Raw genomic sequence first — 19,686 nt, forward strand, 5'->3', positions numbered from 1 at the left:
TCCGCGCTTCTGGGCCAAACAGCTCCCAACGCCACCCACTTCCCCGCGTCTTCAGACCGCACGTGCGACATTTTACGAGGCATCCGGGTGGCGACGTGCGGTCGAAGAGTGCCTCCTGACCCACTAACAAAGCGTCCCGCTGGTTTCTTCCTCTGCGGAGCCCGAAAACAGCCATCTTCCATATTTCCGGGGCGAAATTACTTTGCAGCCCCCATGCCTTTGGTCAACATCTTTTACAAATGGACAAAAGAATTTTCACGTGCCGAGAAGAAACCTCGCCCATTCTACGTGCCACTTCCTTGAGTGACTTAGAAAAGATGACCAGATCGAACGACGGGTCGTATCAGATCTTGCACTGACTTTTTTTTTTAATTTCTCATTTGCTGCCATCATGGCCGTAAAACCTTCTCTAAAATACCTAGCTTGAAATTGTAGTCTGTACGTTCTTCCTGCAAATACGCGGTATCTAGAACCTAACCGTGACTCGTTTGAGTTGTTTAGTGTTATCACGCCTATACTGCTATACATCATTACAAGTATCTGAAACTTCGTACACAAAAAATCTGTGCTATCTGCTATTCCAAGTTATCACAGTTTTATATTAAAGCGACCTCAACGCAGAGGAGGAGGTGTACTGTTGTTATCGAAGACTGATGTAAACGCGAGCATTGTGGACGAATGCTCAATTTAAAATTCGTGTCTTCGAGGTTCTGGGTGCGCTTAGTTGGACAAATTGTTTTCGGTTTACCCTCCTCCCGATGTTGACATTTAGGTTTTGCTCTGTTTTCTTGAAAGCAATAGTTTAAGTACGTTTGGGCTAACAAATTATTCCTCTTCTTCGTTGTTGATTTTAACGTGGACAAGCTAAAGACATCAAAAGCAAAAGATGACTTGTCCGCGTTACTGCAGTCAAACTGATTTTGCATACACCATCGCTAATGCTACCTGTGCTATGCATTCTCCTGAAATCGTTTGAAAATGGTAATCATGAACATTGAAAAAACAAAGATTCTGGCTGGTTGTTCATTTGTAGGCAATCTAAGTGACCCCATTCGGAACTTTGCCTTCATTGACTACAAACTGCAGCTAAGTATAATTTTCAGACACCGCAGAGCTTCGAGAACATAAATTACTTCATTAGGGGCTTTGCGTATATGACGCGATAGTTGGTGATTGGTGTTAGGTGCTTTATTCATTTTATTTATTTATTAAGGAACCCACAGCGCGAAGGCATTACAGTGGGGGGGGGGGGGGGGGGAGGTACAAGAAGAAGTACGTATGACACCTCTGCTCCTGGACAGAGTTGTAAGTGCTAAGAAACAAAAGAACAGAGGAAAAAAAGGCAAAGCCCTTAGCAATGCGCCTCTACAATCTACAACATCAAAAAGAAAGCGTCATTGGATTCAACTCTTCCAACATCACTCGGCTGCCTCTTCAATTCCCTAATGGTTTTAGGAAAGAAAGACATTCTAAATAATTCACTTTTGTTGCGAATTCACGGACCTTAATATCATGGTCCACACGGTTCGATCTATAAAAAGGCTCTTGCACAAGCTTTGCGAAATCTACCCGAACAGCTGAATAATAAATAGCATGAAAGAAACTTCAGACTCAATTTCTTTCGGCGCATGTCGAGCAATTTCCAGTTGAGTGCATCCTTCGTACGCGATGCACTGCACCGAGCCCCGCGTGCGCCACACTCTAAAAACTAAGGGAGTGCCGGGCACTCTCTTTGAGGGAGTAGCTGCTTGTCCCATATTTCACTCTCTTTTCGAGAGTAGATCGACCCTCTTTGAGAGAGAGTAGGTCAACTCCTCCTGACAGAGTTTTGTTACTCCACCGCAAGGGATTGCTAGTACTCTTCCACAGAGTGATAATACTCTTCTCACAGGGAGTGCCAGTACTCTTCCGCAGAGTGCTAATACTCTCCCCGCAGGGTTAATAGTACACCGCCAGACCGAGTACTTCTACTCCCCCAAACAGAGTGCTTGTACTCCTTCAGAACAGAGTGCTAGTACTCTTCCCAATACCCTCTTAGCCAAATCCTGGTCACGCATGCAGGCAGGAAATCAGATCAAATTAGGGCCGCTGATATACTGTTCCCTAGGCGGCTCCTCAGAGACACTGGCCCGATTCCAAGCGGCCTTCAGAATAGGCGTAGCAAAGTTATGCAGGATTTTAAAGTCATTTTTTCCTGGCTATTTGCTGCCTACCGTGAGGCGTGACTGCTCTGAAGCGGCCTAAGCCTATGCGTCACGAACGCCACTGAGGAGAAGAAAAAAAGCGAATTAACACTTAATCTGCAAATATCTTCGCAAATTTCACAATCAGGAGTCACACAATCTAATTAGAATACAATTGTCAAGGGGATCACATACTTATCAAGAATCACAATGCTCTATACATCATGTGGATTGGAACCCGCGTACACTCGCATTTGTACAACTCAAAACACACATCATAACCATTACACCACAGCGCCGTCACGCCCAGTCGTGTTCTTTTAAAGGTTATATATATACCAAACGTATTTGATGAATCGGCTGTGGTGGGTGGGGTTTCTCTGCAGTGTGCTGTGCTGTTGTGTACTGGAATACGTGTGCGTTTGCATCATTTCCATTCCTTGCTACGACTAACGAAGGAAGACAACGTAGACGACAACGTGAGAACTATTCACGGCTTGTCGTCACCGCAGGAAAATAACAAATGTGCCGTTCAGCTCATGATCGAGTGCTTCTCCAGTCCATGTTCTCCAAAATACGCGGATAAAAAGTATTGCGCCAACCATCCACGTATGTGAATTTAATTCGCGCGTATACTGGTGAGCAACTGCGACGCCAGTACCAGGCATTTCGACGTGCCTCACGCTGCCGTGTAGGCGTTCTTTTCAAGTGCATTAGTTTAGAGTTTGGTTCAGTCCGCTGTGAGTTGTTGTCCTGCATTAGCAGCGGATCGTTAGCGTTTTGAAGCGCATGCATTCCAGCATTTGGAGACTGCTTATGCCGATAGCCGCGTCAAATGCATTGGCACGCATGTTTAAATGACTAATGTGTCCACTTGTTACGCGTGCACTGCTCGTATCCTGTGGCAGTGCTCGTTCTAAAAGCTTCGAAGACCATCTACACTCATGCGTGTGTTCAATTTATATATGCACAGGATGGACTTGCCGGCTAGTTGGTTGAGCATTTTAGAAGAAACAGCGCAACACAAGGACGACGCAAAAACATGCCACACCACGAAGCGCTGGTGTGGTTGATGCTTTTTTTCGTCCTTGTGTTTGCGCTGTTTCTTCTTCCACGATACACGCACACCACAGGCACGCGAAAGTTTAGGAGCATAAGTGATTAACTCTGTTTTCCCCGTTTTCTCTCAGTGTCAATGGCACAGTGCGTTGCCCGGAATTGTGCACGCTTACCCCCATATGCAGAAATGCATCATAACTTGAAGCCCATGCTTGACTTGATCTAAACGACGCAAGTCGTGAACGCACCAAAAGAAAGGCAGTGAGCGTCTTGGGGGACGTTAGCACCAGGCGTCGTTTATATCAAGTCAAGCATGAGCTTTGTATTAAGATACATTTCTGAATACGGGGGCTAGACATCTGCTTCTTCCAGAAAATGTCAAAGAAACGCCCGCCAAAACCAGGCACATTCGTTAACTTAACTAGGCAATACGAAGCTCCATAGAAAAAAAGAAGAGTGGTATTAAAAGCTTTCAGTATTTTTCTTTACTCCAAAATAGTTGCGCTCTCGTGGCTTCACTGTACAGAGATAGTGCAGCGTTAGCTAGAAAGCATGAATTTCCTAACTCCATGCCAAAATAAGCTTGTAAAATTATTTAGGTGCTAGAATCCAGGGTTTGTAGCGATCCTTGAAAATCCTTTATTTCTAGAATGCCATTTTCAAGGCATTGAAAACCCTTGAATTTTTAGAAGTACTGGAAAGTCCTTAAACTTGTACACTTGGCTAGACTTAGCAGACATTGCCAAGCGCTTTTTTTCCCTTCTGTGACACTCTTTCGCATGTCACAGAAAATTGTCTCTGGAGGTAATAGAAGGAAAGCGACATCCTTAAAGTTGAAATTACAAAGGAGCTGCAGATACCAGTTTTATGCACATGGAACCGGCGACAAATGTGCTTGGAGGAGCAGAAGCAGGAAGCTCAGCAGTTGAGGCATTCGAAGAGAAGCCGTGAAGAGTAAATTGAGAGCGACAGACACAATAAAAAGAAATAAGAAATGACTATTGCTTATTTGATGGTGAAAAAAGCTGAGGCAACAGATGACATCACATACACTGTCAAACCAAACAGTATTCAAAAACTGCAAATGTTGCAGGTCCAAGTAGTTAATTGTGCTATTGCAAAAAACTTTGAGCGCCTTCTTGAAATGCTTCCTTGTGTGCGTTTAGTGGTGGGCGGTGAAAGGCAAATTAGCAGTCTTTCAAATGTTTGAAATCACTGAAATGCGATTTGTTTTGTTTTCTTTAGTTTGCATTAAAGTTAACGGTGTTCTTGAACAAGTTATTGCCTGTCGAAACTACTACACACATTGCACGAGGTCCTTGAAGTTACTGTGTCGGGGCCTCGAAAGTCCTTGAAAACCATTGAATTTTTTTCTTCAATATTGCTACGAACCCAGTAGAACAACTGTCATGGAGTAAAAACCTTGGCTGAACAGGGGCTTATACGCAGAGCACAGGAAGACTAGAAATGCAGTAGTAGGCATGGAGGGCCCTGAAAAAAATGTGCCACATCCGCTCGTCTGCCTTATGTTTCTGCAACGACTGTCGCATTTTTAATAGAAGTGCACTTTCTGTTCTACTCCAATAAACGCAACATTACGAATTCCAGTGTGGGGCAGTCCTTCAGCCAATGCAGAACTTTTTCTGTACATCCGAGTCAGCTCTGTCATTTTTCCAGCATTGTAGTACAAGATTTGTTAAACTGGTTTAGCAGAATATGAGCAGTATACTCTTAAATTAGCTGTTTATTTGTATGCACAAGTTCAGGTCCTCAGTTTGGTTGCATGACAAATTTCCATACCTCAATAGATACAAGAAACAATTTTATTACAGTTTAATAAAATCCAAACAGTAATAATCACAACAATATAATGACATACATTTCTTTTGGTACGTATACAGCCCATGTCTTGGCAGTGTATAAATTCAACTATACACCGCAAGTACTGTGTCCTGACCACTATTATTCACATGTGTAAAACCATCACAGCAATTCAACAAATATCACAGTAATTAGTGACATACACTTTGTAACTGCTTTACATGAGCATAATGTATACAAATGCTCCCTGTGTACCTACACATGACTAGTGCCACCCCAGTACTATTACTCACAGGTGTAAAACCAACAAAGCAGTTCTTTAAAAAATATCACAGTGCTTAGTGACGTACATGCTGTAACTCCCTTGTAGAAACTTAATACAAACACGTGAGGACACAGAAAGCTAGCAGTGGGCATACATGGGAATACCACCACCTCAATACTAATTCACAAGTGTGAAACCAACCAAGCAGTTCTTTAAAGAATATCACAATGCTTAGTGACATACATTTTCTAACAAGCTTATATAAGCTTTATACAAACATGAGAACATACACAAAGCTAGCAGTGCACCCGCATAGAAGTGCGGCCATCTGAACACGATTATTTGCAAGTGTAAGCTCAACAGAACAGTTCGTTATAGTGACGCACATTTTGTAACTGCCTTATACAAGCTTAGTGCAAGCACAAGAATGCAGAAAAATATAAATTAAAAACTTGCTCTATGCATACACAAACAGATCAACACAAATGGTAAACACCGCTTTGAAGACAAATGTGACTGTGGCAAAGCGCAGTGCTGTGCCGGTTGAAATTGCCACCCACGAAAGTATTGAGCAATGCTTAAACCACAGGCAATAAAGTGCTGAAAGACTGCGTCTCTAACGTAACTATTTTAATTCAAATTTCTTGAATATAGGGCTTGCTTGCAGATAAGGCATCTGATCCAACTGACCTGATTTTACACCTGCTACATGCATACAATGCACTCAGATATAACTGGTGATAATAATTATAAAAGGCATTTAAAAACTTGATAGTATGATGAAGATGCATGACTAGAAAAGTTCTGTCCCCCTCGTACTTGTTAAAAAGGTGTAAGTACGACACATGTTCTTTTTTTCCTCAATTTTTGCATTAATGGACAGCCGGGAACCTCGAACCGACACAAAAAAAAAGATACTGCTATGTTAATAGTGTTATGAATAATTTTTTGTGAAAGCTTTTTTACAGACAAGTTGCAGTCTCGTTTCTGGAGGTTGAGCTGTATCTTGCAAAATAACTTGAAAAGTGGTCACATGGGAGCATGACACTGTATCATAATGTTAGTTTCCGTTGACTCTCTTGCCCTACAAGTCGCTGCTCACTGTGGCCAGTGATGCAACAGCAGTGTCTGTGTGATTTTCATCACACTTCTGTCCTATGCCATTCTTACCAGAGTTGGCGGCACATAGATACCCAAATTTCGATAGTGTTGCTTTCTCAGGTGGTTGCTTTTGATTTGCTCAATATCAGTTGGCACTTCAGCTGCATCAAACTTCTTTTTTACCTCTTCAACAACAACATCAACAACAATCTTATGACACCTGTGTTGTCCTTCTAGTTGCCTACAAAGACCAGTCAATCTAGCAACAACACTGACAGTCTCTACTATCTTGTAATGGGGGAGAGGTGTGTCCCACCATGTGTTCCACATTGTTGTCACTATGTGGGCTGGCTGGGGAGGCAACAACTGTAATATGTTTGCATTTGCATATATTAAAGTGATGCTTGTACTGTGTTATAACACCTAACTTAGTCTTGCACTTGCTGCACAATAACACTGGCTCACAGTCGTGGTGAAAAGCTTTTGTATTTTGAGCAAATGAGTTGTATCCACTACAAAAAAAGTCAGTGGTAGCACACATGTTGCTCTACCAGGCCTGGTGTGGTTCCTTCTGACACTGCTGCTGATGCTGACGCGCTGCTGCTTGCCTCGTACACTGTTGCAGCTGCAGTAGATATGGCAGTCTCTGTATCTATTGCTGCCGTGTCATCTGTCATGGTAACTTCCAAGTGGTATCGGGCTCACTTCTGCAACAGAGATGTTGTTTGCCCCTTGAGGGCTCTCATGATCAGGGCCAATAATTTCGTAGGCATTGTCTCCTGCATCGAAGAACCAATAAGAACAGCATGAATTAATAAACATAGCTCTAAAAAGTACGGACATCAAGACTTAACCACAAGCTTTGCACATAAGTGACCAGGCTTAATGAATAATACTTGCAGGAGGAGTTGCACAATTGTTTGTGTATATTACAGTAAAGCCTCATCAGAAGATATTCAAGAGGCACGGGAAACATGTCTCTCGAAACCAAAAATTTTGAGACACTGAGGAGCCAGACTAGATCACTTTATTATGCATCATCACTAAAGTATGCTTTGATATATCTGAAGGAATAAATGCTCAGGGTGGCTTAAAGGGCCCCTAAACCACTTCTCGACATTTTTTGAACATTTCAAGTAAACACGCGTATCGAAATCAGAATGCCGTCACGATCGACGAAGCCAAATGCCAGAGTGCGTAGCACTGCCGGAGCACCACAATATGAAGAAAATGACCCCGTGCGCCTCTCTGGACCTATCCTGCACCCCCCAGTTTGTCCTGACGTCACCAGGCTGTCTCTGATGATGTCACCAGTTTCCGGTGCTGTCGATTGGTCGAACGAAAGTGTACGACTGCCAGCAAGGCCTGCAAGCAAATACACACACTCCTTCCTCGTCGCGTTGCGCGCGATGCCATTGTGGGCAGCCAATGGGGGCAAAGAACAGAAACGCCAACAGAAGGGTCTCCCTATGAGGCTCTTCAACACGAGTCACCATACAGTTCCGTTGTATTAGCGCCACCCCTCGCAGGACGACGGGCCAGCGCGGCAGCAACAGAGCTCGTTGATGTTGGGCTGTCCCGTAACATTTGGAGGTGTACTAGGCAAGGAAAAGACGATACTGTCCATATGGCGTGTACCAGATGAAAGAGTAAAATGAGTGGGGACTACTTTTCGATAATCAAACACACGTAGCTCCACTATTACTGCACCGTTTCGAAAAATTCTCGTGGCTACCTGTTCATTGCCTTATTGTGTAGAACTGCAACACCGCAACTAAATTTCAACCTCGGTGGTTTAGGGGCCCTTTAAAGAAGACATTCACAGCTTTTTAGTGACTGTAGATTGTGTTAGCTTCCTTCCCAACTTCTGGAATTTAAACACTTCACTTTGCAAGCCTTGTTGCTCGCAGTACCTTTGAGGTGCTCTTAGACGCTCGTCAGCTTCAACTGCCGACACTTTCTGCCCTGCACTGTCCTCGTTGCCCTCCTTTTCTGGTTCATGCTAAAAGAGACATGCGCGATTGACTTGTGTAAGGATTGCGTGATCTTTACGCCCTTCGGAGCACACAAGGTGCACAAAGTGAATGTGTCTGGGTTGTGTCCCTTCGAAGTAGTGAATACTTAAAAAGTCATCCTTAGTCACAAAGGTGTCTCTTGTATACAGTATTGTTAACGCGGCAAACATCGGAAAACCAACCAAACCATTTTCAGATGTCTCTTACAACCAAGTGCATCTTGTAATGAGATTCTACTGTACTGAATATTTTTCAACTATGGATCATCTGCATGTACATATAGTCACAAAGACATGTTGTGTGGAATGGCGAATCGGGAAACAGTTCGTACTCTTACTTTTTGTCCCTAACATAAGCAGCTGATAACAATATGATAAAAAAGCAGGCAATGAGGCTAGAATGGAACATAATCCTTCAGCTCTAAACAGTTTTTTGGGCCCACATCATTCCCTCATATGACATAAGGAAACAACTTGATTGCAGTAATGGCAGCATGTGATCTGAGTTGATTGAAACAAACCATACGTAAGGTTGTCCTGTATGTAATTTTATCAGAGTGCTTTTTAGATGTCCTGCTGGTGATCCTAGCTGCGCGATGCTTCTCATGCTTTTTGGCACGATTCCTTTTTTTCCACTCCACTTTTCTTTCAGATTTTCTCCCCTTTCCCTTCCCCCTTGTGTAAAATAGCACACTTGAAGTATCAAATCTGTTGAACTAACGTGTGTATCAAACCTGTTAACATGTGTGCTTCTCTGTGGTCTGTGTTGTATTTTTGCGCTGCACAATTCAATTCAAGATGAAAGATGGAACGTCCCTGCCTTTAGTTTAATTGTGTGTGTGTGTGTGTGTGTGTGTGTATATGTCTCTCTCATGTTTTGAAATATATGTACATTCAGGAGTGCCTGCATGCCCTTCTCTCCTGCTCCAGTGACCAAAAGGAGAACCTGTTTATGCACCATAGTAAAAAATTCAAAGGTTTTCGCTGTGCCCATTACATCCCTTATCATATGGATCTGTCACAATACAGAGTAGCAGTGGTCCATAATACTAGCCCATCCCAACATAATTATAAATTAACACATACCGACATGCTGCGAAACAGCTGTTGCAAAGCCGCTGGTGAAGGCAATTTCCGCAGCACTGCAGTGGTACAGCCGAGTTCCACCTGTATAGTGACAAATTCATATGCGTGTTAGCAACTCAGTAGTTGCTGATGGTTTCATAAGCTTTACACTACACAATAAAGTAATCTAGACAACTTTGTTGGAACAAATGCACATAATTAGGACACCACTTAAACACTAACACGATTAATTGCCCCCAATCTCTCACTCACTAAGGGATAATACTACTGAAACATCGGTGGAGAGCTCAGATTAACACAGCCCATAAAGGACAAGCGTTCTTTGAGGAAAACAGCTATAACAGCGGTTAGCTTTCTTGATCATTTTATGTGGTAGCTTTGATTTAAATGTCATGCAGTACTATAAAATACGAAGTGCCGCATTTCTAGCAGCAGAAGGCGTCGTCAGGCTCATGGTACAACAGATTTTTGCACTGTTTGTCAGTGAGCCGACACATACAAAGAAAACCGAATTCACACATACATATACAGTGTCAAGTGCACTTCTTCTGAAAACGCAGCCACCAGTTCCAATGTTGCTGAAAGGACAGGTTATATAAAGTGCGAGACTGCATGGAACTGCCACTTATGACTGTAAATGTATGGTCTGCTGATTGCAGAGGTAGTCACATGCTATTCCTAGTCTCTTTTAGAAGCATTACTAAAGAATAAATTAAAATCTATTCATAAGTCACGAATTTCATGCATCCACAGTTTGGCTAAATAACCTGTGAGAAAAAGACATGTTTACCTGGAATAGCAACCTTTTTTCCTGCTGCAAAACTTTCCTTCGAATTAATGAAATAACTTTACAGCGTCATAATGCATTTCTCGCAACTACTTGCCGGCAGTGGCGAGTTAGTGTTTATATCCGACTCATTGGGCGACAATACTGCCAAACACAAATGCTTCACGGACACGAGAACACGTCCCTCGCAGAGAATAGCAACCATATATGCCTCCGTGAGACATGATCGCACCTTTGTGGTCAAAATGTACATTAGAACGACATCACCATCTCATTAAAAAAAAAAGCCTCCGTACAAGGCAGCCGCCAACTGCATAATGTGAAATTGCAACTGATGTCCACTTACTGGTGGCCTGTGTTTGAGTCACTTTTGGCAGTTGACTGGGTGCTGAGAAATGCACGTCCTGGGTTGTCCCTGCAAAACATACAGGGTTATGTCAAATGTTGAAAATATATATATGCCGGCATTTCATCAGTCGCAAAACAAACGAGTAAACTAATAAACAACTGTAATGTAAACAGAGTACACATCATAAGATAGGCTGTCAACTGTTAATGCATTACGCAAAAACCTAATGCATAGGAAAGACTATATGTATACACACGAAGCTGACACACAATTTAATTCGCTCTAGGTTTTTCCATGCAGTATATTCAAATTATTATGTCTCGTGGTTAGAGCAAAATTAGTGTAAATTACGAACTAAATTATCTACCCTGGAAACTTTTCTTCAATATGCACCTGTGCGCGCTTCGAACGAGTAGCGTTGTAAAATTTATGTACATGGCATTTAACTTAGTTGCTGAACACGGATTTCCTTTGCCCTGTGTCGTGTACAGTGAGCTACACATATCTGCCCCCCCCCTTTTTTTGTACTAGCCATACTGCGTGCCACTGCACCTATACGCACGTCAATAAACCTCACGACACAGAAATAAAAAAAGCGCCAATCACCCATGCCTGCATGTTGTAGTGGGCCTAACCTAACCAAGCATGGGCTGTTGCTTTTTATAGTAAACACAGGCACCGTGCTCATTGCAAGTATGTATCATGTCGATAAGCAAATATGCAATTTCAATGTACCACTATTTTTTTATCACATGGATATATCTGTTGAGAGGCAAGACAAAAAGCAGTCACTTCTCAGAACTAATCAGCTTTCTTAAAACGCATTTTTAACTTTTCAATGACACTTGCTGCTATGTGTTTGTCTCCAGAGAGCATACTTGATTTGACTTTCCAATCAGAGACATTACATAAATATACCATGTTAAGATGACTGCCTGGAGCACGTGAGAATTTTCATCTTCGTGTAACATACTGTATCTTGATTTTGTTGACATTTGGTCAAATGGTACACCCAATATACCCACATACTAGTTTTCTTGTCCAAATAACATGCCAATGTATTTTGATTTTTTGGCATTGGCTCCTCTGCACTACGTGAAGTCGCGCTGCACTGGCTCTTTCACATCCTCGTGTCCTTGCAGCTGCCTTTTTGCGTTATATAAAGCGGGTGCCTGAAAAATATCGTATGCAAAAGTCAACACAAGGGCATGGTGCAAAACAACATCAAGACAGTCAAGGCCATGGCAATAAAAAAGTCTTAGCTCTTAGTCTTCCTAGTGAAATGCATGCAAAACATCCAAATGACTGCAACATTCAACTGCTAAACTAACTTCAATTTTTAGATTTAAGCAAAAAAACAAATAAACCACAGTTCATCCTTGTTTTTCATGAATGTTAGAATACTCCTGCTAATGAATAGAATATTGGTCATTTTCAGACGTCATAGATCTGTCGTGAGTCTGGTGTATCGCAAACACCACTTGTGACACATCCTAAGCACGTGCCCAGTGTGCCCCCCCCCCCCCCCCGCACCATCCCTGGTTGTGCCACTGCTGAAGCCATAATTTGAGGATTATAGCTGCAAACATGATGCTCAGTAGGGATGAAAATATTGTCCTTCAGCTCAATGGATATATGGATTTGCCTATAAAAAAGGGCAACAAGGCTTGTTATGGCAAGCTTACCCACATTTCAATACTAACAAGTTCACTGCGGCCTGCATCTAAGCTTACTAAAAGGCATGAACTTATTTTCATGCATGAGGTGCGCAGTGGAGTTCATTTTTGACAGACCCGACTACTGCTGCAGTTTGAAATCTAGCATTTTAGATTCTTGTAGGCATGTAAAAGTTGCAGTTAAACCGCAGTTATTAGTTTATTACACCAACCTATGGTTCTGTGTACGACAGACTGGTAACACGGAATTAAAGCAACATTTTATTTTGATATTTTTTCTCTACTAAAAATATTCAAGCGATAAACACATCTTGATCTGCCATGCTATAGCAAAATGCACACATTACGCTTGTAACCCCCAGAAGAAGGCTGATTTAGCTGTTCATATGACATAACTCTGACACGCCAACTCATATTAGCAAATGCACAGGCATGTCCAAAACAATAAGCGTATGCAAAGCGCCCCCGCAATTGTAATTCCACACAGCAGCCGTTATATTCGATGCCGATGCGTAACTAGCTGCTCGACAATTCACCGAGTTCGTAGACATAAGCATCCTTTCAGTTTCGCACCGTGCACGAAAACCTCAACAGGAGACAAAACCAGACCTATAATCACACCATTTCAACATGAGCAAAAACAATTCAGTCTTAGGGATAAACACTGTGAGAGCGATTTAGTGCGCGACGGCGACGAGCGACGGCTTCGAGCGACAAAACGGGCCGTCGCTTGAACAGATGGCTCGGTTCTGGAAATCTAGAAATCGTCGCTCGTCGCCCAGAAGTGCTATGAGCGACTAGCCAATAGCGCGAAGCCGGAACTGGATGTACATACATCGCTCAAATACTACCGATTGTCGCGCGGAACGAGCAAATGATTCAATTTTTATACGTGCAAGGATAAGAACGTACTGCAAGACCTCCGGAAATATTTTATGCTACTTTTTATAGTAAAATACATCAACGTAAATTACTAAAGCACGCGTCACGCGTGACTGCAGCCCTCATGCCGGCAACACCGGGGAGGCGTCGCTCAAAATCGTCGCTCGCACGGAGTACGACTTGTAGGCGACGAGCGAACGCGACAGCCATCTCCGTCGCGTCGCTTGTAGCTGCCGCGCGCAAGATCGCTTATATGGGGTTTATACTTTTTTCAGCATAAAACATGGATTCCTCATGCGTTTTCAGTAAGTTCAAGATAACGTGCCCAACTGACCTCTTGCAGCATGCAGCTGAATGCCTGCGGCAAAGTGTCTAACTAGCACTGGTGCTGCACGTAACTTCAGTGGTCGCAGATTCCCCCTGCGCGAGACACCGTCAAGCGCGCGGTTTATTTATAAAAAAAAAAGCATGCTGCCAGCAAAATGACGCCTTCTATTATGTGATTCCTTAGTTCAACAGCGTTCCGTACACAGTAGACTGCCAAACTGAATAAATTCAAACACACAAAACGCACGCTAATCACGCTCCGCATAGGCTCGGAATCACGGGCTGGTGAACTAACCATTTTAAGCGTCCTCTCGCCTGGCGTCTTATTGAACATACCATAGTTCTGGCAGCGTTTGCGATTTTTAAAGCTCTTACGGGCAACGGCAAAGTGATAAAATCGCATGCAGTTATCGCGACGACTGGCTTTTTCGATTGACATCGAGAGACACAGCGCATATGCCTAGTCCTTTGTCAATCGCGTCGGCTAAGCGCAGCGACGACTTCCTGGCGATAGCATGACATATACGGACAATGTGCACCTAAGTTAGAATTCACTTACCGTGGAGGATTTGCTGTTATATCCAAGGCATGACGAACGACTGTCGTGTTTTCGTGGCGACGCGAGATGGCTGATATACGATCTCCCTTGGCTGGCCTTTGCTGCTGCTGCGCTGCTCGGCGGACGGATCTACTTTCTCCGGTGCTGTGTTGTTCCGCGATCTTGAGCGCGCGCGCGCGCGGCGGAGCCACTCCGAGTGAAAAAGTAGAGCGCTCGCTACGCGTTCCTTTGAACTGCGGCGGCCTGTTCTCTTAGAAGCAAAACGATGTGTTCTTTGCTCAGCGTGCATGAATGATACATTGCCATGTTCGGGGCCAGCCACCTACAGTTGAAGCAGAAGATTACGCTACGTTTTGTTTTCTATTGCCGCAAAAGTCTCTCTTTTCTATTGCCGCAAGAGTCTTTTGACTCTCTCTCTCTGAAGGGGAGAGTGAAAAGCACATTTCACTCTCTCCTTGGTGACAGAGTGAACAATGCATTTCACTCTCCTCGACATTTTGCGAGAGTAAAACGACGCTTTGAAGAGTGAACCGGCAGCTTCACTCCTGCGATACCCTTCCTAGTTTTTAGAGTGCAGATACGAGACGAGAGGCAATGTTCTGCACCCGCTCCAACTCTATCTCTACCAATAGGCGGGTCCCAAACCGTACACGCGTATTACAGGATCGACCTGACATAAGTCATGTACAACATGTCCTGACATGAGTGTGGAAAAGTGTTTGCATTCCGGCGAAGAAATCCTAAGGTTTTGCATGCTTTGGCAGCGACATAATCAACTTGACGGCGCCAATTCAATTCAGGAGTAAAATAAAACCTAAATATGTAAATTTGAATGCCTGTTCCAACATTACATTCATAATAACATATGGTTGCACATCAGGGCTTTTCTTTCTTGTAAATTTCATACGAGCAGTTTTAGACAAATTGAAATTCATGTTCCATTTGACGCACCACTCCGAGATTCTGTTGAAGTCTTCCTGAAATATTTGAGCACCATGGTCACAAGTGAGTACTCTATAGAGAACGCAGTCATCTGCAAATAACCGCATTCGAGACACTATTCCGTCACTAATGTCATTCACTTACAGCAAGAACAATAGCGGCCCCAACTCCACGTGGAGCCTTGCGGAACACCGGACACAACTTGCACCCTCTGAAAGTCAGTACCGTTCACGACCACAAACTTCTGAAGTAAACAGGAGTAATATTTTACTTATAATATCACTTGGAGACTAATATTGTAAAAGGCCATTTTTTAAATTAGTAAACAGTGCGTCACGGTATCAAATTCCTTTTTTTAAACCCAAAAACACACAGTCCACGCTAAGACGCCTGTCCAGCGCCCCTGCCAGGTCGCGCACAAATTCAGTCAATTGCGTAGTGCAAGATAGGCCCCTTCGAAAACCATGCTGACGAGGATTAAACAATAAATTTGCGTCCATATGTGCTACTACACTAGTATACAAAATATGTTCAAGTGTCTTGCACGCAACTGAACTTAGTGAGACTGTTCTATAATTTTACACGGTGTTACGAGGACCAGATTTGTGAATCGGCACAATGCTTGCAATTTTCCACTTATCTGGAAGGCAGGATTTGTCAAGCAATTTATTGAAGATAATCTTCAAGTACGGTGCAACCGACTGAGCTCCAAGTTTATAAAATTTGTTTGTCAAGTCATCAGGACGCCCAGCCTTAGCAATCCTCAGATTCTGCAATGAAAACTCTATGCGATTGATGCTAATAACATCATCCGTAACACTCATCACTGGCTGGAAACTCAAGGTATTCTTATCATCATGTCTAATTGCACCGCTGAAAACGGAGCTGAAATACGTATTAAAGAACTCAGCTTTTCCTACGTCATCATAAATAAAGCTGTTACCAGACACAAAAGGTGGTATGGTTACAGTGTCTTTTCCATTTCTCTTTACATGTTTCCAAAATTCCTTCGGATTATCCTTTCATTTCGACTCCATCGAAATTCCAAATGAATGCTTTCCAGCTGGCACTGCAACTTTCATTTTTTCGGTAATTTCATGTAGCTTCAACCAATGCTCACGTGTCGGCTTTCCTTTATATTTGCTGTAAACAAGTTGCCTTTAGCGTGTAAGACTGTGTAACTTCCGAGTAAACCAAAGTTTACTCTTACTTCTTCTTTTCATTAATGTCCATGCCGAAACAAAGCGCTGCCTCAGTTCAAACATCTTATTCTTCTTTCTTTTTTTTCTTTTTCTTTCTATGGGGCTTTACGTGCCAAAACCACTTTCTGATTATGAGGCACGCCGTAGTGGGAGACTCCGGAAATTTAGACCACCTGGGGTTCTTTTACGTGCACCTAAATCTAAATACACGGGTGTTTTCGCATTTCGCCCCCATCGAAATGCGGCCGCCGCGGCCGGGATTCGAACCCGCGACCTCGTGCTCAGCAGCCACAGCGGGTTAAAACAAACATCTTATTCTTAAATATAAGCCATAATTCAATTACTCCATTGTAGTCGGCATATGTTTCAAATACTGTCTGATACTCATTCAAAGCTTTATTTATCTCGCTTACATTTGCTTTTTCGTAGTTATATACTGGTCTGTTTGCTGTTCCAATGCTTCTGAAATGTTGAACATTCATTTCACAGCATTTCACATTTTCACATTCACATTCATTTTCACATTTTCATTTCAGAGCATTATGATCGCTTATTCCAGGTAGCACTTGAGCGGAGCGGACGAATGCAGGTTGATTTGTGAATAACAAATCTGAGATATGATTCCCACGTGTCGGTTCCTAAACAGTTTGACGTAATGCAAAAAAAAAAATCAACCAAGTCAATCAGTTCTTGACTGGAGACCCGAAAAAAAGTGAAAGTGAGGTTGATGGCTCCAATCAATATTAGGCAGATTGCAATAAACTCCAACTACCATGAAGTTAGTTTGAACTGCGTCAACTGTCACCGCCAACTGCATGATCACATCGACGGATGAATCAGGCGGGCGGTAGAATGAACACACAATTAAGACTTTGCTACTATTAAGCGTCAATCTGCACCATACAGCCTCACATTCGTCGGCGCAAGCATTTATCTGAGAATAAGAAATTCTATAATCCACACGAATAAATACACCTCCGCCATGCAAGTCTCTGTCCTTTCTTTAACACTTAAAGCGATCTGAGAATACTTCACCATCAGCAACTTCATTTGCTAACCATGATTCAGTCCCGAGAATAATAAACGGCTTCACCATGTCCACTATAAATGCAAATTCATCAACCTTGTTCTTAGTGCTTCGACAGTTAACTACGAGAAAGGAAATAAGCGTTGCATTATGCCGACGCCATTACCCGATTGGTTCTATTCCCTTTGTAATATCGGTTTCGTCTCCTACTACCGGTACCACCTCATTTGTATTATCATCAAACAAGTACTTCTCACCATTTATAAAAAGAGTGTCGTACTTAGGACTAATGTTGTCGCCACTCTGTTCTCGCGATTTCGCGAACTGCCATAGATGTTTTCTCTTTCTACGTACATCCTCTGAAAAGTCCTCTGAAATACTGACATTGCTTCGTTTTAATTTATAAGCGCTTTTTAAAACCTTTTGCTTTTCAACGTAGGAAGGGAAAATCGCTATTAAAGCACGACTGCTACCAGAGGTGAATTTGCGCAGCCTATGTGCATTTGCAATTTTCACTGATTGGATACCTAATTTTGATTTAAACACGTCAATTATACATTCTCCAGAGTCCCCACTTGACTCGTTGGGTTTTGTACCCTATACACCAAAAAAAAAAAAAAAGCTAATTACAACGCCTCGTCTGGTTCTCTAGATGGTCGACCTTCGCCATAACTGAACCCAGTATCCGCTGATGTTCTTCACATTGTTTCTTACATTGTTTAACTGCGCAGTTAATTTGGCCAATTCTAGATATTCGGGATTCTATTGACGCTATACGGGTTCTGAAATTATTCATGGCGCGTTTACTTGCAACGTGGGTTAGTTCTGTTGCATTTAACTTGGCCTTAATCATATATTTACCATCTAGGAGTCTCTGCAGAGTTTCGGCAGTGGTCGGGCCAGGGTTAAGCTCAACGTCGCCACTTAAAAGTACCAGCAACAGATAAAAGGAAATACGACGCAACAATCGAAAGCGATGACGCGAAAAATCTTTCACTCGCGAGTGAGTGTTTAGGCAAGCAAATAACACTTGGCGTGGAAGCGGCCAAACAAAATGCGTGCGAAAGCAGTGCAAGGGCCCTATAACGTAAAACTATTCCAGTATGTTTTTATTCCAATCTCCTGATGTCAAATTTGCGTAGCCGCCAACGCAAGCACCTGGTGGTCACCCGCAACGTTGTCTCAACAGACCAATCAAACGCGCTCCTCGTTCATAGGAGGTCACTTTTGTTTGTTTGAAAAACGAATAACATTGCCGACGCTGAGCAACTTGTCTTATCTGATTGACTGACAAGAGGCGAGCAGCACGCTCAAGTGGAGAGGGATTCGATAGGGCCGAGCCACTACCTTGAAAATCGATAACCGGATGAAGAAGATGGTGGTGGCGTCTGCAATTGGTCCGCTTTCCCTTACTTAGCTTGCGGTGACTGGTCGAAAATCGCGGCGGCATGCAGCGGAAGCTTAAGAATGAAGCTAAAACGGATCCTCAGCAAAGAAGAGTTGGCCGAATAAGGTCGTAAACGTGCCGAAAGTGCTCGAAAATGTTACATGGCGACGCAAGAAGTTTCATTATACGCAAATAGACCCATGCTCTCCGGCAGGTGCGAGTACCCAGCACCTGAGCGATCAGCGGCAGCCATCTTTTATTCCTTTCGGAATGGGGCAGCCTTCAGCTATTCAGAAGAAAACTCAGTTTTGTTCGGCATATTAATGCATCTTTAATGCGTACACGTCACTTTGATGCGGTGAGTTTTTTCGGTTTTGTGACGTCGCGTGACGGGCAGGTGAAGTGGTTGCAGCCCGAAAAATTTTGACCAATAGCCGGGGGCTAATGGAAAAAAGGCGTCGAATCAGAAATAACTATTCTTGTTTTCTTCGGTCAGATTATGCATAATCAGTGTGTACAAATCATATCAGATGGGGAGCTACCAGGTTTTTCGTGACGTCGCCTGACAGACTCGTGAAGGGGGGGTGGTCCAAAAACATTTTTGACCAATCTCTGTGGGCTGACTGCAGAATTGAATAGAAAAGTTTGGAATAGATTTACATTATAGCGCCCCAAGTTCGGATTACTAACCTGCAAAAGCAGCAAGAAAAGCGTGAGCGGCACCACTCATGCCATGCCGGTTCCACGCCCCTCTGGGTGACTGCCAGATCCCGGTATTTGTAGACTGACGATAACGCGATCACTGCACCAGTGTTCCTTGATCGGCACGGTACGTATCGGTCGAAGTCAGCGGCTATGCTCGTCGAATCGTCGTCGTGAGCAGCACACGAAGTTCCATTCGCTGATACATCAGCACACAACCCAGACCAAAAGGGTGAACTCGTAGTTGATGTACATGAAACGGCATCGCCGAAAGACTGCTTCAAAGCAGAGAGGCCATGTGCCTGCAAAAGCAGCAA

General features: G+C 43.2%; 1 protein-coding gene across 3 annotated transcripts; it reads right to left on the reverse strand.

Moving 5' to 3' along the window:
* Positions 1-5,051: 5,051 nt before the first annotated feature.
* LOC140215159 (uncharacterized) lies at positions 5,052-14,551 on the reverse strand. 3 transcript variants are annotated; one of them, XR_011892076.1, is made up of 4 exons: positions 14,110-14,551; positions 10,663-10,731; positions 9,530-9,610; positions 5,052-7,208 (listed from the first exon to the last, which is right to left on the reverse strand). XR_011892076.1 is itself a non-coding variant. In XM_072285860.1 (4 exons), the coding sequence occupies exons 1-4, from the start codon at positions 11,741-11,743 to the stop codon at positions 7,096-7,098; spliced, it is 312 nt and encodes a 103-aa protein (XP_072141961.1). In that variant the 5' UTR covers positions 11,744-11,826; the 3' UTR covers positions 5,052-7,095. The 3 variants fall into 3 exon arrangements, 1 of the variants encoding a protein (XP_072141961.1); XM_072285860.1 differs by lacking the exon at positions 14,110-14,551 and adding an exon at positions 11,695-11,826; XR_011892077.1 differs by lacking the exons at positions 5,052-7,208; positions 9,530-9,610; positions 10,663-10,731 and adding an exon at positions 11,816-11,837.
* Positions 14,552-19,686: the final 5,135 nt, after the last annotated feature.

The sequence above is a fragment of the Dermacentor andersoni genome, chromosome 1, assembly GCF_023375885.2.
Source record: "Dermacentor andersoni chromosome 1, qqDerAnde1_hic_scaffold, whole genome shotgun sequence".
Classification (NCBI taxonomy): domain Eukaryota; kingdom Metazoa; phylum Arthropoda; class Arachnida; order Ixodida; family Ixodidae; genus Dermacentor; species Dermacentor andersoni.